The sequence below is a fragment of the Oncorhynchus mykiss genome, chromosome 4 (genome assembly GCF_057628025.1).
Source record: "Oncorhynchus mykiss isolate SJ-2025 chromosome 4, ASM5762802v1, whole genome shotgun sequence".
Taxonomy (NCBI): Eukaryota; Metazoa; Chordata; class Actinopteri; order Salmoniformes; family Salmonidae; genus Oncorhynchus; species Oncorhynchus mykiss.
Window position 1 is genome coordinate 22,080,062 of NC_143025.1, and position 25,024 is coordinate 22,105,085.

Below are 25,024 nucleotides of genomic sequence, written 5' to 3' on the forward strand. Positions count from 1 at the left end.
AAAACTGACCATCCTACCGATCCTCGACTTCGGTGATGTCATCTATAAAATAGCCTCCAACACTCTACTCAACAAACTGGATGCAGTCTATCACAGTGCCATCCATTTTGTCACCAAAGCCCCATACACTACCCACCATTGCGACCTGTACGCTCTAGTTGGTTGGCCCTCGCTTCATACTCGACGTCAAACCCACTGGCTACAGGTTATCTACAACTCTCTGCTAGGTAATTCCCCACCTTAGCTCACTGGTCACCATAGCAGCACCCACTCGTAGCACGCGCTCCAGCAGGTATGTCTCACTGGTCACCCCCAAAGCCAATTCCTCCTTTGGTCGTTTTTCCTTCCAGTTCTCTGCTGCCAGTAACTGTAACGAACTGCAAAAATCTGAAGTTGGAGAGTCATATCTCCCTCACTAGCTTTAAGCACCAGCTGTCAGAGCAGCTCACAGATCACTGCACCTGTACATAGCCCATCTGTAAACAGCCCATCTATCTACCTACCTCATCCCCATACGTTGTTTATTTATTTATCTTGCTCCTTTGCACCCCAGTATCTCTACTTGCACATTCATCTTCTGCACATCTACCATTCCAGTGTTTAATTGGTATATTGTAATTACTTCGCCACCATCGCCTATTTTTGCCTCACCTCCCTTATCTTACCTCATTTGCACTCACTGTATATAGACATTTTGTTTTCTTTTGTTCTACTGTATTATTGACTATGTTTTGTTTACTCCATGTGTAACTCTGTTGTTGTATGTGTCGAATTGCTATGCTTTATCTTGGCCAGGTCGCAGTTGCAAATGAGAACTCTTTCTCAACTAGCCTACCTGGTTAAATAAAGGGGAAATAAAAATTAAAAAATTAGCTATGGAGGTCCACTCCTCTATCTCATGTCAGCGGAGCTGCCTGAGTAACTGGTACCAGTGTTCTGTGTCTCATCAGCTGTCACAGACATGTTTGAAGTGCTGCTATCACGTGGGGGCAGCTGCTGGCTCCATCTGGGGCCTGAAACCTGATCTGAAACAGGAGAAGGGCTGGTCACAGGCCAGCTGTTGCTCTCTTGCCTCTTCCACACCTCTGGCCATAAAGGCTGATGGACCTGCCCCTTGCACCCTGTTTACTATTTTAGCATCACTAATTTCCTTATGCAGGTTTGGCCAAAGTGACGATAGCTGGGCTTCTGCGCTGTTTGACTGTTCACTCTGCTCTCTGAATGAGAAAATATCATATTCCCATTTGTATGGTTTAATATTGAACTGTAGGTTATAATCAGGGATGCCCATTTCTCTGAACTCTGCACTACTTACGGTGCCAGCACAGGGACTTTTTCTGCCATTGAAATCCTTTTCTGACAAACACTAACTAGACCCCTAGTTAGTGTTTGTCAGAACACTAACTGTGGGTGGTGAGCTTCCATTTTACAATGTAAAGCGCTTTGGGTGTCTAGAGAAGCGCTATATAAGTTAAATTCATTTTATTATAAATTTTTAAATATAATCTTTGAGGACTAACAGTCACCAAAATAAAAGCTAGACAGTCAGGGTGAATTGAAAATTCCAAAAACAATGAATTTAGCAGTATTGACTATGTTCGTGCAGAATAACATCATTAGCCATGTCAAAATGCATGGCATTGCAGTAAATTAGCTTTAAAACGGCAACATTTTCTCTGCTTCATGGCAGAATAAGTAGAATCGCTGGAAATGTTCTTTACTCTCAAGTTTCTCTCCGCTCCATAGAGAAATGCTAAGACTTCTCTTCACCTCCAAGATAGGGAGGCCTCTAAAATGTCGTCCCAAATACAGCTGCGCCAACAAGCCGACCACTCCCGTTGCCACACCCACAACCTAAGCCCCTTTTTGATCCAGAAAAAAACTGCAGCAGGGCCTGATTGACAGCCAAGATGAGAATACACAGTTGTGTATTTGTCTCCCATGTCTTACATGATGACTGTTTCAGTAATATGCTCTATTACGCTGAGATTCTTCCCGGAGAGGGGTCAAGGGGCAATCTCCTGGGAGCTGTGGCAATATTGTCCTTTGTGCCCAGGAAGGCGTGTCATTTGGCAGGGCGGTACAGGCCTCGTCTGATCTCTCTCTCTCTCTCTCTCTCTCTGTCTGTCAGCTGTGATGGAGCTTGATGATCAGCTGCAACCATAATCCACCCAGTGCTCCGTTGGTAGCACAGTGTTCAGGCGAGCTCAGGAACACAATGGTTCAAATTAAAACCCGCCATTGATCATGAGATTTATGACATAACAAGATGTTGACGAGCCTAAAGCATCTTTCTTGGAATTAACATGCTAATAGGGCAAGCTTGACAGGGAAATTATATCTCCCTTACTCCAACTACTAGGCTACTTCAGGCTTGGCTGTGAAACTAATTGGCTGATCCTTTTTAGTTAGTCCTTTTGTTGGAGAGCGGTGTGGCGGTGGCAGCTGAGGAGGAGAGAGGCTGCAGCAGCAGGTCTGAAGTGCCCTTTAGCCCTGCAGGTCAGCTGCCCTGGACACCAGCCCTGCCTCGTCACACTCCAACATTTGTAAAACACACACAAAACAAAATATCTGCTATACTATAATGTTTCTAAAAAATCACAATTCATGAAAAGGATATTGACAAAAAAATGCATTGTTACTAGTTAGCCTATTTGTAGATGAGCTGTTTTTATCTTCTCAGAGCACATGGGATACGTTTTGTGATGTGACATCCACTGTTGAGTAGCATGAGAGGTGATTAAGTTACACTTAAAATTCACTGCTGAGCTAAATATCTTAACTATAAGTTAATTATCTAAGTGTCAAATACATTTTCTTTAGCTCAGGGCTCCAGTTATGCATTTGGTTTGCTAGCTTGCAAAATCAATCTTCTTGGTTACAGCAGAGACAGTCAATCCCCTCCTGGAACAAGTGTGAGTAGCCTTTTGAGATAGTCAACCCAGCTCAAGTTATACAACCATCTCTGATTTTGTTTTATGTTCACTTGGGTTTTTAGTATTTATCTAGGGGTCTGCTATCGGAATTTGCTAGCAATTTCTTAGCATCATTAAACATATATATGTTTAGAAAGAAATGGCGCCCCTTGTGTGCACTACCGGTAATGCTGTATACCCCAGTATGGTACGGGAAGGGAATGACGATATGGAAATCTGTTCACAAAAATTGTCTGAAAGGGACTGAAGCACCCTCCTACCCCACCCACAACCCATTTTTAACAGACACCTGTGTCTAGTCCAGAGGACATTTTGAGGAAGAATACATTTGTTTAATGTAAGTGCATTATCCATTAGGCAGCCTATGCATTAGTCTTTACAAGCACAAGAGCGTGATTTTATTTGGATATTAGATTTATGGAGAATAAGCGGTAACCATACGTTACACAATCTGCTTTTGGCCTGCTAATTTCCTGAAAAAAGCAGCTGTAGGGACATCCTTAAACGCTTCAGGTTCTGAGCGTTGGTGCATAAGCACTTTATTCCAGTGTTTTCTTTTATAAGGTTGGGTGTGGTGATTGGGCATCGAGAGGGTCACTATAATTTTGGAGAGGCAATGAAAAGGAAGTAAATGAACCCTTTAACCCGGGAAGTTACCTACTGGTGCTGTAGATATTATTTCCTGGGTTGGTTTGGTTATTTGCACAGTTATCTGCAGGGATGAATCTGAATCTAAGCAGGTAAAGCCGCCATAAGCCTCCATTTTCCACTGTAAGCGTTTTAGAGGGTCCTGTGGTTTTGTGCCATCTGTTTTTTATTTACATATTGTTCCCACATTCCCCTCCCTAGTAGGGAGGCTGAGCTTTCCTCTACTCATGTCACAGACAGTGCCTCGCCCTGGCCTTCCTCCCTGCTCAGTCATGTCCAGTTCAGCTTCACTCAACCAGTCTCTGTCTCTCCTCAGATTTCCACTTAAGATGGATGAGATATGCTAAAGATGATATTAACAACATAGCCGAGTGACCGCTCTAACAATGGAAATGCATGTCCTCAATAATTGAAGGCAGGCGAGATCAGGTGGGACCATTCTAGCCAATGAGGGCAAATACGTGTGTGAACAATAGGCACAACTAAGTTGTTTTTCTCAAAGTTGCAACGTGCGTCCACTTATATTAGTACATTTGTAACAGCCTTAACATTACGAAACATATATATATATATATTTTGTATTTTACCCCCATCTCCCAAATGTCGATCTTGTTTCATTGCTGCAACTCCCCACTGGGAGGGGAAGGTTGAGTCATGCGTCCTCTGAAACATGACCCGCCAAACCGCACTTCTTAACACCCGCCCGCTTAACCTGGAAGCCAGCCGCATCAATGTGTCAGAGGAAACACCATGCTAGAGGCGACACTACAGACCCGGGTCCGAGGTCAGCCTGCAGACACCCGGCCCGCCACAAGGAGTCACTAGAGCGCGATGAGCCAAGTAAACTCCCTCCCCGGCCAGACCCTCCCCTAACCCGGACTGCGCTGGGACAATTGTGTGCCGCCCTATCAGACTCCCTATCACGGCCGGTTGTGATACAGCCCGGGATCGGACCCGGGTCTGTAGTGTCGCCTCTAGCACTGCGATGCAGTTCCTTAGAGTGCTGTGCCACTCGGGAGGCCACATTACGAAACTTCTAGTCAATCCATTAAGCCTTGTGTAATTCGAGACACTCTCATAGACCTCCATACAAAAAAGGGCTTATCTCACAGGGACAGATTTTGGGTGGAGTAAATCCTCTCGCTTTGCCTTTTCCTCTCTGGATGTGCACAATGTTCGGACTAATCTGAAAACAGGATAGGTGGAAGCGAAGCAGTATGCCAGAGGCCAACAGAGAATTTGCATTTATTCTTACTACTCAGTTTGGAGGAAGGAGAGGAGCTGTGCTTTAGACTATTGATATGCATCGCCACCCTGATAGGTGTTTGTCTGGGAGTAGGCTGGTGCTGAGTGGATGAGAGGTGTTGAGTAGGCTGGTGCTGGCCTGAGTGTCTCTATTTTTTTCAAATTTATGGGCGATTCACGTTATACACTACCGGTCAAAGGTTTTAGGACACCTACTCATTCAAGGGTTTTTCTTTTCTTTTTACTATTTTCTGCATTGTAGAATAATAGTGAAGATAACACTATGAAATAACACATATGGAATCATGTAGTAACCAAAAAAGTGTTACGCAAATCAAAATACATTTGAGATTCTTCAAATAGCTACCCTTTGCCTTGATGACAGCTTTGCACACTCTTCGCATTCTCTCAACCAGCTTCACCTGGAATGCTTTTCCAACAGTCTTGAAGGAGTTTCCACATATGCTGAGCACTTGTTGACTGCTTTTCAGACTCATCCCAAACCATCTCAATTGGGTTGAGGTCGGGGGATTGTGGATGCCAGGTCATTTGATGCAGCATTCATCACTCTCCTTTTTGGTAAAGGTGTGTTGGATCATTGTCTGGTTGAAAAACAAATGATAGTCCCACTAAACCCAAACCAGATGGGATGGCATATTGCTGCAGAATGCTGTGGTAGCCATGCTGGTTTTGTGCCTTGAATTCTAAATCACAGACAGTGTCACCAGCAAAGCACCACCACACCTCCTCAATACTTTACGGTGGGAAATACACATGCAGAGATCATCCGTTCACCTACTCTGCGTCTCACAAAGACATGGCGGTTGGAACCAAAAATCTCCCATTTGGACTCATCAGACCAAAGGACAAATTTTCACTGGTCTAATGTCCATTGCTTGTGTTTTTTGGCTAAAGCAAGTCTCTTCTTCTTATTGGTGTCCTTTAGTAGTGGTTTCTTTGCAGCAATTCGACCATAAAGGCTTGATTCACACAGTCTCCTCTGTACAGTTGATATTCAGATGTGTCAGTTACTTGAACTCTGAAGAATTTAATTTATTTGGGTTGCAAATTCTGACGTTGGTAACTGTAATGAACTTATCCTCTGCAGCAGAGTAACACTGGGTCTTCCTTTCCTGTGGCGGTCCTCATGAGAGCCAGTTTCATCATAGTGCTTGATGGTTTTTGCGACTGCACTTGAAGAAACCTTAAAAGTTCTTGAAATGTTTCGTATTGACTGACCTTCATGTCCTAAAGTAAGGATTGTTTCTCTTTGCTTATTTGAGCTGTTCTTGTCATAATATAGAGTATCTTCTGTATACCACCCCTACCTTGTCACAGCACAACTGATTGGCTCATTTTTTTTTTAAATACATGTTTTATATTACCTTTTATTTAACTAGGCAAGTCAGTTAAGAACAAATTCTTATTTTCAATGACGGCCTAGGAACAGTGGGTTAAGTGCCTTGTTCAGGGGCAGAACGACAGATTTGTACCTTGTCAGCTCGGGTATTTGAACTTGCAACCTTTCAGTTACTAGCCCAATGCTCTAACCACTAGGCTACCCTGCTGCCACAAATGAGGTGACTACCTCAGACTAAACAGCTAGTATAACAATCTTTGTTTGACTAAAATGCTGGTAGCGATATGTGGGACTGTAATGTGTGCGCAACGAACTGAGCATACATTTTCCAGAATTAGTTTTCATTGGTACTTCTGTTTTGGTAGTGTCTGCTCTGCTCAGAATTTGAGGAGTTGAAACATATGGTTCAAAAGGTTAACTTGTCTAGTACAGTAAAATAAAAACCTCAAATGCAAATAGTGAATTGAAACCATTTGTCAGTGAGGAAGAAGTGATCTCTCATCTTTGAGTGGTAGTGGGAGGGGCTTGGGGGAAAGAGGCGATGCGAGAGGTTTCACGCTCGCCAAAATAAGCCCACTGCGTTTCTATGTGCTTATTTTGAACCTAAGCTTGTATCTCCCCCCCGGGACAACGACTCCCATTGTTAGGGCAGAGACATGAGCATCTCGTCATTATATACAGATCTCTGGTGTAAATGGGAAGGTGCACAGCACAGAAGGTGTGAACGAGACGAGACAAAAAAGACAACATGAGAACAAGTGGACATAAACGCTCATAAAAGCAGAACAAAAATTAATCTACGATACAGGCGTTCTAAATGCTGTGCAAAAACATACATTGTAATACATTTGTCTCCCAGCCCTATAGTTATTCCTGTAATGTGATGAGCAGCTGATTGAAGCGTGGCCCTCTGTATCTCTGGCCGTGTGTTCCGCAGTCACAAACCAGCTTAACCTGCTATTATGGCATGGGAGAGAACAAGACCGGGAGTATGAGTGTGGTTTAGCTGACAGTACAGAATGCTCTCCATCCAATCATGGGAAATGGCTAAATCCCAGACTTCAAACGTGCATTTCAAGATCTTGCTAGCTAAGTTTAGTTAACATAATGCTCTGGCTTGTGTCATAGAGGAGGAAGGATGCTGTGTTAAGCCGATGATTGAGTTTTAGGTTCTTAGCTCAGTGTTTAAGTCTTAGGTATCTTAAGAATGTTATAGTAAACATAAATGCATCGCCAAGCTGCGTCTTGGAATTTCCCAGAAGTTCCTATACTCTTAACGTACATTATATAATTATTTTTCAACCTTTTGCCATCATACAGCCTTTATTGCTGTAATGATCCACCTATATAATGTTTAATTACCATTTTAATTGTTTTTTTAATTGGTTTCTCTTTTTCTTCTTTTTCAGGAACCAATAAAGTCCCGTGCGCCACAGCTTCATTTGGAATATAGATTTTATAAACAGTTGGGAAGTTCAGGTAAGCACATAAAACTGTTGTTGTTGATACTTTATCTATTACTGTTTTAATAACACTGTGTTAGCTAGTAGAATCAGCTGGATGGATGGAGCTCTTCTCTGTAGCTAGAAGATGTGATGGCTCTGCCCCCTCTGTGTCGTTGGTTGATCCCTAGCAGGCGCAGGCCCAACATGGCTGTGTGCTCACTCTGTGCTGTGGTCCATGGGGCTGTGCTGTGCCTCCAGCCCTTTGATGTGGCCACTTGGCTTCAGAGGGGAGAGGTGGGGCAGTAAGATCAGATGGTGGGGAGGGACAGGGACTTGGAACAGCCCACAGTACAGCTCGGCCAGCCTTCGTTTTTCATCCTCTCACTAGAACCTTTTTTTTTAACCAAAGGTGATACTTTTCATCATTAGTTAGTCACTTTTTATGAGCATCTGATCTGTCAAGAAAGTGAATATTTACTGTACGTAAATAGATTGTATTGTATTTGAGCGCAGGTAAGGGGTAAGCTAAATGTTTGTATTCTAATTAGGCCTACTGACTGAGGACACTGGTCATTGATCCTTTTAGCCTTTTTAAAGGAAAAGGATGAACAGCTTGGACAAAGCCTGACTGCACCCATTTGTTCACTGGAGTGGAAGGCAGAACACACACACAAACACACGCTTGTGTTATAGAGAGTGCATGTCACTGCGCCCAGTGATCTTCTCTGTCACAAGTGTCTCTCTCTTTTTCTCTCGTAGTGAGCTGATCACCTGCCAGCTGTCTGTCTGTGCCTGTGCCAGGGCAGCAGCTCCACTGTGTTAATAGGAAGTTGGAGTGCAGGGCATTAGGGGTGTCCTAGGCTAGTCTATTTATAGATGGCCGTCTCCATGCAGTAGGGCCATTATTAGAGTATTTCTGCTTCTATGTCTGGTCTCAGCACTGTCTCCGGCCTGCCTGGAGAAGAAAGCCCAGGGAAACTCTCCCATGATGCAAAGGGAAAGGCCTGGCCTATCTCTCTCTGTCAGCTCTCCTTCGTGTGATCTGTCTGACTGGACCAGAAGTTGTATTTCCAATCCCAGGCAGCACTACAGCACACTAGTATTTAGCTGCCTTACGCCTATTTGCGAACAGTGTCACTCAAAGTGGCTTGTTGATCCTGGTCCGTTCATTGGATATTGAGTCTTTATCCCCACCCCTTGGGCCGAACGATTGGACGAGTTCAGGCAGCTGCCCTTCTGGCGTTTGCACTGGTGCGTTAAACACATCCTGACTTCCACTCCCTTCTCCTCCCCCGGCCACTGTGGCAGAGGGACCACCAGAGGCCTGCTACAATCTAATAGGCTGAGCTATAGATGGAACCACAGATTATGGTGCTTCAGCTTCCCCCACATTATAGAATAGAGGGAAGTGTTCCTCCAACTGGTGGCTACATTCATTCAAAAATGCACGTGAGGAATTATGAAAGTCTTCTTCAAGCCACTTGCTTCTGCTGAGCCTTCTGTAAACCCTATGGTACAGATGGATACAGGCATGTAGTTGTTTTTACAATATGAATGTGGCAACATAAGGGTCAAGTCCTGGTCTTTGCAATGTCAGCTCTACATGGTGCTTAAAGCTGAAGAGCTTATCTAGTGTTAATTCTCTCTTGCCCTGGAAAGAACCCAAACACGAGAACAACATGTTCAGTTACACACACTAGCTGGTCTAGCCTGGCCACGCCCCAACTCCACCATTCACCACTGAGCATGGGGCGTCGGAAGTGAGACATCATCCACTTTTTATGTCTCTATCAATAATTGAACTGGATGACTGGTTGACTGAGCTCACAGTCCGGATACGCCTGGATGGTCTTCTCTTTTGAAAGCAGTGTACGAGACCCTGTCTCCTTATGAGATGATTAACATTTCACTGATATGAGTACGTGTGAATATTTAGTGAACCATCAAGGCTCTGCTTAAAAGCATTGTGAGACTGTCGGTCAGATGGCCGCCTGCGTGTGTGTCCTTCTGCCATGCCTACTGCACTGGTATCTTGGGAGTGATAAATCAGTGCCATTTTGAGTGTGAGGTTGCAGTGATGTTCTGTGGTCCACCCTGTTCATCCAGTCCAGAGCAGTCTGGATATTTGATGTACTGCCTGCCTGGTGATAGATAACATGATCTAACACTGAGTCACACAGGCTCTCTGCAGGAGAGGCAGGCTGGCCGGACGATCACGTTTCAGCCTGGCTACATCTCCACAGCATCGCCCACTCGGCCTAATGGAATCAGCGCCTCCTCTTCTCTCCCCGATGCACTCAGCATTCTAAATGTTTGATAGAGACTGCCTCCCTGTCGGGCTTGGCCTAAACTTTGACATTTCATTGTAGGGCAGCGTTTCCTAATTCTCCTCGGAAACCCAATGGGTGCACGTTTTGTTTTTTTGCCTTAACACTACATAGTTGATTCAAATGATCAAAGTTTGATGATTAGTTTATTATTTAAATTAGCTGTGTAGTGCTAGTGCAAAAAACAAAATGTGCACCCCCTGGGGTCCCAAGGACCGAGTTTGGGAAGCCCTGTTGTAGGGTGACGTTGTCTGCCACAGTGCTCAGACTGAGACAATACACTGGTTTGTTCACGGCACGTTTCACTCGTGTTTGGAGAGAGTGGGTTATGAGCGGTGCACAGAATGGCACTTGTTAGGCGGCAGAATAGACTTTGAAGCTTTGTGGTGTTATAACGGACAGGAGAGCAGAGAATTACAGTGGGGCAAAAAAGTATTTAGTCAGCCACCAATTGTGCAAGTTCTCCCACTTAAAAAGATGAGAGGCCTGTAATTTTCATCATAGGTACACTTCAACTATGACAGACAAAATGAGAAGAAAATAAATCCAGAAATCACATTGTAGGATTTTTAATTAATTTATTTGCAAATTATGGTGGAAAATAAGTATTTGGTCAATAACAAAAGTTTATCTCAATACTTTGTTATATACCCTTTGTTGGCAATGACAGAGGTCAAACATTTTCTGTAAGTATTCACAAGGTTTTCACACACTGTTGCTGGTATTTTGGCCCATTGCTCCATGCAGATCTCCCCTAGAGCAGTGATGTTTTGGGGCTGTTGCTGGGCAACACGGACTTTCAACTCCCTCCAAAGATTTTCTATGGGGTTGAGATCTAGAGACTGGCTAGGCCACTCCAGGACCTTGAAATGCTTCTTACGAAGCCACTCCTTCGTTGCCCGGGCAGTGTGTTTGGGATCATTGTCATGCTGAAAGACCCAGCCACGTTTCATCTTCAATGCCCTTGCTGATGGAAGGAGGTTTTCACTCAAAATCTCACGATGCATGGCCCCATTCGTTCTTTCCTTTACACGGATCAGTCGTCCTGGTCCCTTTGCAGAAAAACAGCCCCAAAGCATGATGTTTCCACCCCCATGCTTCACAGTAGGTATGGTGTTCTTTGGATGCAACTCAGCATTCTTTGTCCTCCAAACACGACGAGTTGAGTTTCTACCAAAAAGTTATATTTTGGTTTCATCTGACCATATGACATTCTCCCAATCTTCTTCTGGATCATCCACACATCTGGCACTGCAGGATTTGAGTCCCTGGCGGCGTAGTGTGTTACTGATGGTAGGCTTTGTTACTTTGGTCCCAGCTCTCTGCAGGTCATTCACTAGGTCCCCCCGTGTGGTTCTGGGATTTTTGCTCACTGTTCTTGTGATCATTTTGACCCCACGGGGTGAGATCTTGCGTAAAGCCCCAGACTGAGGGAGATTATCAGTGGTATTGTATGTCTTCCATTTCCTAATAATTGCTCCCACAGTTGATTTCTTCAAACCAAGCTGCTTACCTATTGCAGATTCAGTCTTCCCAGCCTGGTGCAGGTCTACAATTTTGTTTCTGGTGTCCTTTGACAGCTCTTTGGTCTTGGCCATAGTGGAGTTTGGAGTGTGACTGTTTGAGGTTGTGGACAGGTGTCTTTTATACTGATAACAAGTTCAAACAGGTGCCATTAATACAGGTAACGAGTGGAGGACAGAGGAGGCTCTTAAAGAAGAAGTTACAGGTCTGTGAGAGCCAGAAATCTTGCTTGTTTGTAGGTGACCAAATACTTATTTTCCACCATAATTTGCAAATAAATTCATTAAAAATCCTACAATGTGATTTTCTGGATTTTTTTCTCATTTTGTCTGTCATAGTTGAAGTGTACCTATGATGAAAATTACAGGCCTCTCTCATCTTTTTAAGTGTGAGAACTTGCACAATTGGTGGCTGACTAAATACTTTTTTGCCCCACTGTATATCTGTCATGATTCACAATAAAGAATGGCTTCTAGAAAACCACTCATTCCTTGCATAAGTGCTTTTATAACAGGCATGATTGGCCTGGGTTATTTTTACACTGGAATAACACATCCACATGATTAGGTCTAGCTTTTGTAAAGAATAAAATCATTCTCTTTTTGAATGGTTTCTCTGAAATAGTCATTTTGTTCTAGGCCTATTCCATGTCAGGTAAATATTTTCCTCAGCAGTTGTCCTTGCTGTATTTACATATCTCTAGTTGGGAGACGGGCTGTTATAGAATAGGCACTTTCCTGTTGGTCAGTGCATTGGCAGGGCTGAATGCCCTCACTCCAGATGTGGGCGGGCTTTGATGAGTCAGCTTCCTGGTTGATCGCTTGTCGCTTCAGCCTTATCCATCATCACCATTATTGCCAGGCAAATTCTGCTGTCTAAAGAGGCCCAGGACAGGTGTGTGGCTGTGTGAGATCTGCATTGCTTCTCTGTGGGAGTGACGTGAGGGGTGATCAGGTAAATTCTGCTCTAGTCACCCCCCGTCCCCCCCACACTCGCACACCCCAAAGGCCAGCCTGCAGTACTACTAAAGCTGCCATACCGCTCCTCTCTCTGGCGGGATCGGGGGCCGCCTCCCGGGAAAGGAGCATGCAGTCACGTTGGCACAACTGCCGGCCAAGGAATGGAATGAAGGTCCCTGGCGTCGGGTACTGGTCTGGACTGGTGAGGCATAACCTGGAACTGTATGTGACCTTGGAGGCTGGACCAGAAGGCCATGGGGGTCATAAATGGCCATTACCCTTTGTTCTATACCGCATAGGGAACAGAGTCACTTCAACCAGAAGTCTCCTCTTCAGAAGGGCATTTTACTGTGATGATAAACTCCTAAATTCCTCCCAGGTCACACATGAGACCACATGACAGGGTGTGTTGTCAAAAAAGAATTTGCCGGCACAATGCATCATCAACATTGACAATTTTGTTTTGTTTAGCCATCTTGTTGTTCTAATCGAAACTGCCTCCTGGGCTGTCATGGTTGCCATAGCGCCCGTGTTGACTTCCCACACACACGTAGGCTGCTCTACAGTATACAGTGCATTCGAAAAGTATTCAGACCCCTTCCCTTTTTCCACATTTTGTTACGTTACAGCCTTATTCAAAAATGGATTTTAAAAAATCCTCATCAATCTACACACAATACCCCTGAAGGACAAAGCAAAAACAGGTTTTTAGACATTTTTGCAAATGTATATAACCTCCCCCCCCTCCTGAAATTGAGCTCGGGTGCATCTTGTTTCCATTGATCATCCTTAAGATGTTTCTACAACATGGAGTCCACTTGTGGTAAATTCAATTGATTGGACATTATTTGGAAAGGCACACACCCATGCCTGTCTATATAAGGTCCCACAGTTGACAGTTCATGTCAGAGCAAAAACCAAGCCATGAGGTCTAAGGAATTGACTGTAGATCTCCGAGACAGGATTGTGTCAAAACATTTCTGCAGCATTGAAGGTCCCCAAGAACACAGTGGCCTCCATCATTCTTAAATGGAAGAAGTTTGGAACCACCAAGACTCTTCCTAGAGCTGATCTCCTGGCCAAACTGAGTAATTGGGGGAGAAGGGTCACCAATAACCCGATGGTCTCTCTGACAGAGCTCCGGAATTCCTCTGTGGAGATGGGAGATCCTTCCAGAAAGTCAACCATCTCTGCAGCACTCCACCAATCAGGCCTTTATGGTAGAGTGGCCAGATGGAAGCCACTCCTCAGTAAAAAGGCACATGACAGCCAGCTTGGAATTTGCTAAAAGGCACTCACTCCTGTCCTTGAATGGCGCAGCCAGAGCCTGGACTTGAACCCGATCAAACATCTCCATCCAACCTGACAGATCTTGAGAGGATCTGCAAGGAACAATGGGAGAAACTCCCCAAATACAGGTGTGTCAAGCTTGTAGCGTCATACACAAGAAGACTCAAGGATGTAATCGCTTCCAAAGGTGCTGTAAAGGGTCTGATTTACTTATGTAAATGTGATATTTCAGTTTTTTTTATACATTTGCAAAAATTTCTAGAAACCAGTATTTGCTTTGCCATTTATGGGGTAATGAAAAAATAACATTTTAATCCATTTTAGAATACGGCTGTAACGTAACATAATGTGGAAGAAGTCAAGGGGTCTGAATACTTTCCGAATGCACTGTATCAACATGCCTCTAGGCTCATTCATGTCAGCAAATCAAAGCCCCAATGCCTTCTTTTAACTACGACCTTTCATGCCATCCTCTGCCTCAAACTTCTTTAGCTGGGGCCTAATGCTTTTGAAATATCTGTGGCTCGTATGATACTAAAACAGATGGTTAGTAATGAAACCCTTTTTAAAACCTTTATGATGCTAGCATGCTCCCTGTAGGTTGTGTGGTCCCATTCATATATAACATGTGTCCTTGCCTGTCTCTTTGTTGCAGAGGGTATTCCTCAGGTGTACTACTTTGGGCCATGTGGGAAGTACAATGCCATGGTGCTGGAGCTTCTGGGGCCCAGCCTGGAAGACCTGTTTGATCTCTGTGACCGCACCTTCTCCCTCAAGACCGTCCTCATGATAGCCATACAGCTGGTAAGAATGTAATAGTTGTTTACTTGAGTGTCCTACTGGTGCCCAACCCAGAGCTTATAAGACTACTTTCAGTGAATATTCACAGTATGTCAGACACATAATTAGATAGTGAATTATGGGGTCACCACAATGTCAGACATCTCTATTCCTATCGCTGTGGCTCTCCATATGTTTACAGCATTTGGAAAAGTGTCTTGAAAGAGTTTGAGATCCTGTCTTGTCTAAATGCTCTGTGTTCTGCCTCTCAGATAACGCGGATGGAATTTGTCCACACAAAGAGCTTGATATATAGAGACGTCAAGCCAGAGAACTTTTTGGTGGGGCGGCCGGGCAGCAAGAGGCAGCACACAATCCACATTATCGACTTCGGGCTGGCCAAAGAATACATCGACCCTGAGACCAAAAAACACATCCCGTACCGGGAGCACAAGAGCCTTACGGGAACGGCACGCTACATGAGCATCAACACACACCTGGGGAAAGGTGAGAAATTATAATGATCATTGGAAATAAGCTGTTTTTTAAACCCTAAAGATATACCTTTTCTTTCCTAATCCTGTAAATGTGTCCTGGGCTGTTGATTATCAAGTTCTCCGTTATGTTCAGGAAGGGCCACATCCTAACTTGAGAACTGTATGCATATCTGTACAACATTACTTCCATGTGGATCTTGCATTCATTGATTGGATTTGAGATTTTCACATTAGGACTTAAGCCTAACGGTATCATACACTGTTAAAAAAAATAAAGGGAACACTAAAATAACACATCCTAGATCTGAATGAATGAAATATTCTTATTAAATACTTTTTTCTTTACATAGTTGAATGTGCTGACAACAAAATCACACAAAAATGATCAATGAAAATCAAATGTATCAACCCTGATCCAACTTTGATGTAATGTCCTTAAAACAAGTCAAAATGAGGCTCAGTAGTGTGTGTGGCCTCCACGTGCCTGTATGACATCCCTACAATGCCTGGGCATGCTCCTGATGAGGTGGCGGATGGTCTCCTGAGGGATCTCCTCCCAGACCAGGACTAAAGCATCTGCCAACTCCTGGACAGTCTGTGGTGCAACGTGGCGTTGGTGGATGGAGCGAGACATGATGTCCCTGATGTGTTCAATTGGATTCAGGTCTGGGGAACGGGTAGGCCAGTCCATAGCATCAATGCCTTCCTCTTGCAGGAACTGCTGACACACTCCAGCCACATGAGGTCTAGCATTGTCTTGCATTAGGAGGAACCCAGGGCCAACCGCACCAGCATATGGTGTCACAAGGGGTCTGAGGATCTCATCTCGGTACCTAATGGCAGTCAGGCTACCTCTGGCGAGCACATGGAGGGCTGTGCGGCCCCCCAAAGAAATGCCACCCCACACCATGACTCACCCACCGCCAAACCGGTCATGCTGGAGGATGTTGCAGGCAGCAGAACGTTCTCCACGGCATCTCCAGACTGTCACGTCTGTCACATGTGCTCAGTGTGAACCTGCTTTCATCTGTGAAGAGCACAGGGCGCCAGTAGCGAATTTGCCAATCTTGGTGTTCTCTGGCAAATGCCAAACGTCCTGCACGGTGTTGGGGTGTAAGCACAACCCCCACCTGTGGACGTCGGGCCCTCATGGAGTCTGTTTCTGACCGTTTGAGCAGACACATGCACATTTGTGGCCTGCTGGAGGTAATTTAGCAGGGCTCTGGCAGTGCTCCTCCTGCTCCTCCTTGCACAATGGCGGAGGTAGCGGGTCCTGCTGCTGGGTTGATGCTCTCCTACGGCCTCCTCCATGTCTCCTGATGTACTGGCCTGTCTCCTGGTAGCGCCTCCATGCTCTGGACACTACGCTGACAGACACAGCAAACCTTCTTGCCACAGCTCGCATTGATGTGCCATCCTGGATGAGCTGCACTACCTGAGCCACTTGTGTGGGTTGTAGACTCCGTCTCACGCTACCACTAGAGTGAAAGCACCGCCAGCATTCAAAAGTGACCAAAACATCAGCCAGGAAGCATAGGAACTGAGAAGTGGTCTGTGGTCCCCACCTGCAGAACCACTCCTTTATTGGGGGTGTCTTGCTAATTGCCTATAATTTCCACCTGTTGTCTATTCCATTTGCACAACAGCATGTGAAATTTATTGTCAATCAGTGTTGCTTCCTAAGTTGACAGTTTGATTTCACAGAAGTGTGATTGACTTGGAGTTACATTGTGTTGTGTAAGTGTTCCCTTTATTTTTTTGAGCAGTGTATATAGTTGACAGGGTGGATAATTGAGAGATTATAGTTTTTTTTTTGTGTGTGTGCTGTTTCTGCATGTGTCGTTAATGAACTCTTCTTCTCCTCTCCTCCAGAGCAAAGCAGGCGGGATGACCTGGAGGCTCTGGGTCACATGTTCATGTACTTCTTGCGAGGCAGTCTTCCCTGGCAAGGCCTGAAGGTATACAGTTTCATGATATCTACATGACTTCAGGCACATTCACCCTGCTGCTAAATAACCGATGTCATTGAAAACAGATGTTCCTCTATTTCTGTTTATATACAAAATATAGAATCGTATTATTTTCACATGTTGATGCTGAGGTGGTGCTTGAGATGGGTATGAAGTTTTTTTTAATTTTTTTTTAATGTCCCTTTAAGGAAGAAGAAAACATGCTTAGGAAAAATGCCATGTCAATAGTGCTTTTGTAACCATACACTGAAAGGATTTTCACTTCCTGAGATTTAAATGTCATCCTATTATAACATAAGTCACTTCCACATTTTCCCCTGTGAGGTCCTCTCCACCCAGGCTAGTGTCAGGAAGAGGACCTGCATGGCAGTATATACAGTGCCTTCAGAAACCTTTTTCTTTTTCCACATTTTGTTGTTACAAAGTGGGATTAAAATGGATTTAATTGTCCTTTTCTGTCAACGATCTACACAAAATACTCTGTAGTGGAAGAAAAATGTGAACATTTGTAAAACATTTATGAAAAATAACGCACTAACATATCTTTATTAGATAGGTATTCAACCCCCTGAGTCAATACATGTTAGAATCACATTTTGGCAGCGATTACAGCTGTGAATCTTTCTGGGTAAGTCTCTTTAGAGTTTTCCACACATGGATTGTACAATATTTGCACATGCTTCTTTTTAGAATTCTTCAAGCTCTGTTAAGTTAGTTGTTGCTCGACAGCCATTTTCAAGTCTAGCCATAGATTTTCAAGACGATTTTAATAAAAAAATGTAACTAGGCCACTCGGGAACATTAAATGTCGTCTTGGTAAGCAACTTCAGTGTATTTTTGGCCTAGTGTTTTAGGTTATTGTCCTGCTGAAAGTTGAATTTGTCTCCCAGTGTCTGTTGGAAAGCAGATTAAGCCGGGTTTTCCTCTAATATTTTGTGTGTGGTTAGCTCTATTCTGTTTCTTTTTATCATAAACTCCCTAGTTCTTGCCGATGACAAGCATACCTATAACATGATGCAGCCACCACAATGCTTAAAAATATGAAGTGGTACTCAGTGATGTGTTGGATTTGACCCAAATATAATGCTTTGTATTCAGGACATAAAGTTAATTTCTTAGCCAAATGTTTTGCTGTTTTACTTTAGTGCTTTATTGCAAACGGGAGGCGTGTTTTGGAATATTTTATTCTGTACAGACGTCTTTCTTTTGACTCTGTCAATTAGGTTAGTTTTGTGGAATAACTACAATGTTGTTGATCCATCCTCAGTTTTCTCCTATCACAGCCATCAAACACTGTAACTATTTTAAAGTCACCATTGGCCTCATAGTGAAATCCTAGAGCGGATTCCTTCCTCTCTTGATACACCATCTAAAGTTTAATTAATAACTTCACCATGCTCAAAGGGATCTTCAAGTTTCTTTTTTGTTTGCCCCTATACCAATAAGTGCTCGTCTTTGCGAGGCATTGGAAAACCTCCCTGGTCTTGGTGGTTGAATCTGTTTTAAATTCACTGCTCAACTGAGGGACCTTACAGATAATTGTAGGTGTGGGGTACAGAAATGAGGTAGTTGTTCAAAAATCTTGTTAAACACTATTATGACACACGGAGTGAGTCTATGCAAAGTATTATGTGACTTGTGAAGCACATTTTTACCCCTGAACTTTAGGCTTGCCATAACAAAGGGGTTGAATACTTATTGATTTAAATGTTTAATTAATTTGTAAAAAATGTCTAAAAATATAATTCCATTTTGATATTCCAGTGATAAAGAAAATCTCAATTGAATCCATTTTAAATTCAGGCTGTATCACAACAAAATGTGGAAAAAGTCAAGGGGTGTGTACAGCTTCATATCCAACGCTCCTTATAGGACACATCACTGCACTCTATACTCCACTGTAAACTGGTCATCTCTGTATACTTGACGCAACACCCACTGGTTGATGCTTATTTATAAAACCCTCTTAGGCCTCACTCCCACCTATCTGAGATATCTACTGCAGCCCTCTGTTAAAGGACCCCAAAGCACATACATCCCTGGTCGCTCGTCTTTTCAGTTCGCTGCAGCTAGCGACTGGAACGAGCTGCAACAAACACTCCAACTGGACAGTTTTATCTCCATCTCTGCATTCAAAGACTCAATCATGGACACTCTTACTGACAGTTGTGGCTGCTTCGTGTAATATATTGTTGTCTCTACCTTCTTGACCTTTGTGCTGTATGTGCCTAACAATGTTTGTGCTGATTCCATGTTATGTTGCTACCGTGTTGCCATGTGTTGCTGCCATGCAGGTAGTGTTGTGGTGTCTCTCTTGTCATGATGTGTTTTGTCCTACATTTTTTATTTTAATCCCAGCCCCCGTCCCCGCAGGAGGCCTTTTGCCTCTTGGTAGGCAGTTATTCTGAATAAGAATGTGTACTTAAGAGAGGATATGCATGTGGAGGCAAACTAAAACACCTTAAATATTCTACATGTGAACATTATGCCCATTCAGTCATGCTGCCTCCAGCTGTGTATTGCCCCAAATTTGGCTGTTATATTGTGCATTTTGCAAAGCTGTAGTTTTTAAACTCTACTGTGTTTTGTGGTAATTAAAGCTAAACACATGGGAGGATAATTGTTGCACTGTCTGTTGATTCCAGGCGGACACGTTGAAGGAGAGGTATCAGAAGATTGGCGATACCAAGCGAGCTACCCCAATTGAAGTGCTTTGTGAAAGCTTCCCGGGTCAGTACTGCCATTTTGGTTCGATTTGGTTTTATTTGGAATCTTCAGAACTCTTTAGGCCTAGATCTTGTTCAGTTTATGCAAATGAAATGATTGTGTGCCTTTGTCCTTTGCTGCAGAAGAGATGGCCACATATCTGCGTTACGTGAGGAGGCTGGACTTCTTTGAGAAACCAGATTATGACTACTTACGGAAACTCTTCACGGAGCTGTTTGACAGGAACGGCTACGTCTTTGATTATGAATATGACTGGGTTGGCAAGCCACTTGTGAGTCTCCATCACTTGCTCTTTCTTCTTATTCAACGTTTTGAGTGGAGCACTTGACCCCTTTATCTGCACACTTTCATTAGTCTTTTTCTGTAAATAATCACAAAGGGATCAAAATTGAGATTTCCTGTGACTTCTCAGTGATTCAAGGGCCTTTCTTTTTTATTATATAATATATGAGTATCTTCATCTTGTGGTGAGTGTAAAGTATTCTCAGCCACGATTTTGATGTCCTAGGTAAAATGCTGTAATTTTGTCCCCCCACCATAGCCTACACCGGTAGGCCCCATCCCCAGTGACACGCCCGCTCAGCCCAGCAGAGACAAAGCACAGCAGCAGACCAAAAACCAGGTGAGCTCGCCACCGCCGCCCGCCACACCCACCCACCTCGTCAGTCGAGTTCCCCGTGTCTCAGAGGCAGCCGCCAAGCCTCCTATCTTTAATCTCTGCTTCCTCAACAATATGGCCTCTTTTTTTTTTTTTTTTTTTACAATGTCACCTTTGTCCAATCCAACCTCTTCAATTTACTCTTTACTCTGTTGTGGCGATTGAGCAAGAAAGATGGGGAACTGATGAACTTATTATACTTGTCATTAAATGGTGTAGCAACATCTTTGAAAGTTGGAACTGTTTTCGCATGGGACGGTTTTGTCTTCAGCCTGCCTCCCGAAGAACTAGTTATTTCATGCATGAGTTGAAAATGCATTGTTCACATCAGCAATGACAAAGCAGTTTGCTTAGTGTGTGGCAAAATTGCTTTCTTTTCCTTGTTCTATCAGCATGCTATTTCAGCCTTGGTCCTACTACACTGTCACCAACATGTTTACATTTTTGCCAATTCACGATGATTAATTGAACTTTATTAGTCATAATCTTTTCCTCTAAGGTTTTCTGATTGCTGTGGACTTCTGGTCTTTATTTATGGCTCTCCAGAACAATGTCATGAGTAGGACATATCATCATTTATGAGTATAAACATGCAACACGTTGCATAGCACAAACAGTTAGATTTTTGTTGTTGTTGCAGAAACCAGGAATAGAATCAGAACAAATATTAGCAAATTCAGTCAGATCAGTAGAAAAAATAATGTTGGAATAGAAGTCAAGATGCTTTGTTTTTTTCCGATCAAGGCTGTTTTTACTCTTGCATCAGTCAGTTGGCTCTGCTTTATGTTTTGCTCTATTTTTCTTCTGTTAACATAGTTTTAACAAGCCTGCCTTCTGTATTTATTTCCATTTGTTTTTTTGTTTTTGTTCATTCACTTCCCCATCCCACTCTCCCACCACCACCACATTACCTCCCACCTCTTGACTCCCGCCCCCCATACACCCTGCCCCCCTGTCAGTTGCCTGAGGCCAAAGGAGATGAGGCTCAGCGTCAGCTGTCTCCAATGACCAATACGGAGACACTGGGGTCACATCTTGTGGCCGAAAGGCTGGGGGGCTCTGTCCAGGTACTGCTTGCTGCGCATGGTGCTGCATGGCTGTGTCTGTTCACTCTAGATTTCTCTGTCTGTCTGTCTGTCTGTGTCGCTGTCTGTCTGTCTGTGTCGCTGTCTGTCTGTCTGTGTCGCTGTCTGTGTCGCTGTCTGTCGCTGTCTGTGTCGCTGTCTGTGTCGCTGTCTGTGTCGCTGTCTGTCTGTGTCGCTGTCTGTCTGTGTCGCTGTCTGTCTGTCTGTGTCGCTGTCTGTGTCGCTGTCTGTGTCGCTCTCTGTGTCGCTGTCTGTCTGTGTCGCTGTCTGTCTGTGTCGCTGTCTGTCTGTGTCGCTGTCTGTCTGTGTCGCTGTCTGTCTGTGTCGCTGTCTCTGTCTGTCTGTGTCGATGTCTGTGTCGCTGTCTGTCTGTGTCGCTGTCTGTCTGTGTCGCTGTCTGTCTGTGTCGCTGTCTTTCTGTGTCGCTGTCTTTCTGTCTGTGTGTCTGTGTCGCAGTATTTCTGTGTGTCTGTGTCGCAGTATTTCTGTCTGTGTCGCTGTCTGTGTGTCTGTGTCGCTGTCTTTCTGTCTGTGTGTCTGTGTCGCAGTATTTCTGTCTGTCTGTCGCTGTCTTTCTGTCTCCTTCTCTGTCTGCCTGCTCTGCTTCACTCATCCAGGCTGATAACAGGGGAGGGAAGCACAGTCGGGAAACCTGCGGCCGTTGAAGCCATTATCAGGACAGGAACCCCCCTCCCCTCTCCCTGGAAAAGGGTGTGATATAGGATCTGATTGAGCATGCACTGTCTCAGAACGGACTCAACCTTTAAAGGGATGAAGGGGCAACAGCATCTCAGGAGATGCCTGTTATCTACATCCTTCACATGAAAACATGACAATTCGGAAGTGGATATTTCACATCTAGAGTCCTTTATGGCGCAATTATGACTCTCTTAATGTGATGTACAGTCTGCCGTCTCAGATGATTACGTTTTGAAGATTATTTTTTAGAGCAAATGTGCCATCTAGGGTTTTGGAAGGGAATTGCGTCCTTTGAAATAATGACCTCTTTTTTTACCAACTAATAGATCCATTTTAAGTTTAAATGTCACGTGCACAAGTACAGGGAAATGCCTTTCTTGACAGCTCTTTTACAATGTAATGTCGTCAAAGGTAAGAGTCATAAGCTAATGCTCAATCTCTCACTTCATATGAAGGATAAATGACAGATAATTAGTCATGCACAGACATCCTGTCTGAATTCCTTGTGTTCACCTGTACAGGTGATGAGCTCGACGAATGGAGAGCTGAACACTGACGACCCGACGGCGGGACACTCCAACGCTCCCATCACTGCTCCCACTGAGGTGGAGGTGGCTGATGATACAAAGTAAGACAGCTGTCTGCCCCTGGCGTTGACTGCAGTGGCTCACCATGCTCTGCTCGGTCTCACTACCTTTGGCAGTCGTTGCCAGAAACACATTGTCAGATGATATCTGAACCCAGTCTGTCAAAACAAAACACTTAACAGGTTCCACATGTTTACGGCCTCTAATGTTCAGTTTAGCCTCTTTTTTTTTTTTTTTGCTTTAAAACATTGCATTTTTTGATATGCAACATTAATTTCCTTTTGAAACTAAATGAGTGTGTGTCCTTGCCTGCAGGTGCTGCTGTTTCTTCAAAATGAGAAAGAGGAAAACTCTCCAGCGGCACAAGTGAAGAGACGACCTCGGAGGGAACTTGAAACATTCTGCTCACTTTCAAGTTTTAAATGGAAGGAACCACACCGATCACCCATCCTATCTCCCTTTCCCTCTCTCTCTCTCCCTTTCCCAATATCTCTCTCTCCCTTTCCCAATATCTCTCTCTCCCTTTCACAATATCTCTCTCTCCCTTTCCCAATATCTCTCTCTCTCCCTTTCCCAATATCTCTCTCTCTCCCTTTCCCAATATCTCTCTCTCTCCCTTTCCCAATATCTCTCCCTTTCCCAATATCTCTCTCTCTCCCTTTCCCAATATCTCTCTCTCTCCCTTTCCCAATATCTCTCTCTCTCCCTTTCCCAATATCTCTCTCTCTCCCTTTCCCAATATCTCTCTCTCTCCCTTTCCCAATATCTCTCTCTCTCCCTTTCCCAATCTCTCTCTCTCCCTTTCCCAATCTCTCTCTCGTGCGCTCTCTCTCTCTCTCTCTCTCTTCCTTTCCCAATCTCTCTCTCTCTCTTTTTTCCATCTTTCTCAGCGCTCTTCTGCTACAGGCGTGTAAAGCAATGCTGTTGTCCTACAGACTTTGTGGGCATCACAACAGACACTGGCTTCCAAAAGAAAGAAACCGTTAAAGTACCTGCATAATAAAGAGAGAACGTTTAAAAGCTGTAACAAAGAAACACGAATATCGTGGCGTGAATAGAAAAAATGGATACTGTTTGAAACAGTTGTTGTATTCTAGATTCCATACATAGCATTTACTGTTCAACAGCCATTGATCTGAGAGAAATGTCAATGAGTCGAGGGAAAGAAATCTGTTCCATAGAAATAGTCCTTTATTTGTGGGATCAAGGTAAGAAGCAAGACTGAACTATACTAATGATAACTCTGGAATCACTGAGCGCAACAGGAAACACTTCATCTAAATCAGAATTGGAGGATGTTTATGCTGTTGAGTTTTTTATTTAATCCTCCGTTGTTTTCAAAGTCAACTCCCTGGGTTGAAAACAAATGTTTGTTTTAGTGTACTGGAATTCATTTTGTATTCTTTTTTCTTCTCTGGCTTTCATGTCTGTCAATGTGGACTTTGTAGCACAGTCACTGGCCTCAGGTACTGTGGAAGATGGAGAGAAACTGATATTAAGCTCTCTTCTTCTTGTTGCACTTTTGGAAACAAAAAGAAAGTACAATGGGATTCTAGGTTTGAAATTAACAAACAGGAAAACAACTGAAGACTTATCTAGGAAGAGTCCTATACAAGGCTAACACTGACTGTACAAACCATTAAGAACACCTCCCCAATATTGAGTTGCGCCTCCCCTCCTCCTTTTGCCATCAGAACAGCCTCAATTCATCGGGGCATGGACTCTACAAGGTGTTGAAAGCATTCCACAGGGATGCTGGCCCATGTAGACTCCAATGCTCCCACAGCTGTGTCAAGTTGGCTGGTTGTCTTTTGGGTGGTGGACCATTCTTGATACATACCGGAAACTGTTGAGCCCAGCAGCGTTGCAGTTCTTGACACCAGCTCGTGCGCCTGCCACCTACAATACCCTGTTCAAAGGCATTTCAATATTTTGTCTTACCTATTCACCCTGGCACACACACACACTCCATGTCTCAATTTTCTCAAGGCTTAAAAATTATTCTTTAACCTGTCTCCTCTATTTCATCTACACTGATTTTGAAGTGGATTTAACAAGTGACATCAATAAGGGATCATAGCTTTCACCTGGATTCCCCTGGTCAGTCTGTCATGGAAAGAGCAGGTGTTCTTAATGTTTTGTACACTCAGTGCATATCTGAGTAAGGGCTGAAATGTCAATTTACATGAAACAAGATATCTTTCAGTTTTATTTCTACATCAGAATAATTTACCAGGAAATCATAGTTTGTGCCTTTCCAAGTAAAATGTTTAAAGCTCAAGTAAGT

The 25,024-nt window shown here is 43.8% G+C and overlaps 1 protein-coding gene across 6 annotated transcripts in view; it reads left to right on the forward strand.

Annotated features, from left to right (window-relative positions):
* LOC110521515 (casein kinase I) overlaps positions 1–25,018 on the forward strand; it is a 44,601-nt gene extending 19,583 nt beyond the window's left edge. For 2 of the 6 annotated variants that reach the window (XM_090231479.1, XM_036968894.2), the window contains exons 3-12: positions 7,599–7,668; positions 14,390–14,538; positions 14,787–15,021; positions 16,884–16,969; positions 19,627–19,711; positions 19,831–19,979; positions 20,250–20,330; positions 21,326–21,433; positions 22,672–22,778; positions 23,053–25,018. In XM_090231479.1, coding sequence (XP_090087605.1) covers positions 7,599–7,668; positions 14,390–14,538; positions 14,787–15,021; positions 16,884–16,969; positions 19,627–19,711; positions 19,831–19,979; positions 20,250–20,330; positions 21,326–21,433; positions 22,672–22,778; positions 23,053–23,107 — 1,125 coding nt within the window. In that variant the 3' untranslated portion in view covers positions 23,108–25,018. The remainder of the gene's footprint in view (positions 1–7,598; positions 7,669–14,389; positions 14,539–14,786; positions 15,022–16,883; positions 16,970–19,626; positions 19,712–19,830; positions 19,980–20,249; positions 20,331–21,325; positions 21,434–22,671; positions 22,779–23,052) is intronic. The other 4 variants (XM_021599116.3, XM_090231481.1, XM_090231480.1 and 1 more) reach the window with 3 other exon arrangements.
* The last annotated feature ends 6 nt before the right edge of the window (positions 25,019–25,024 follow it).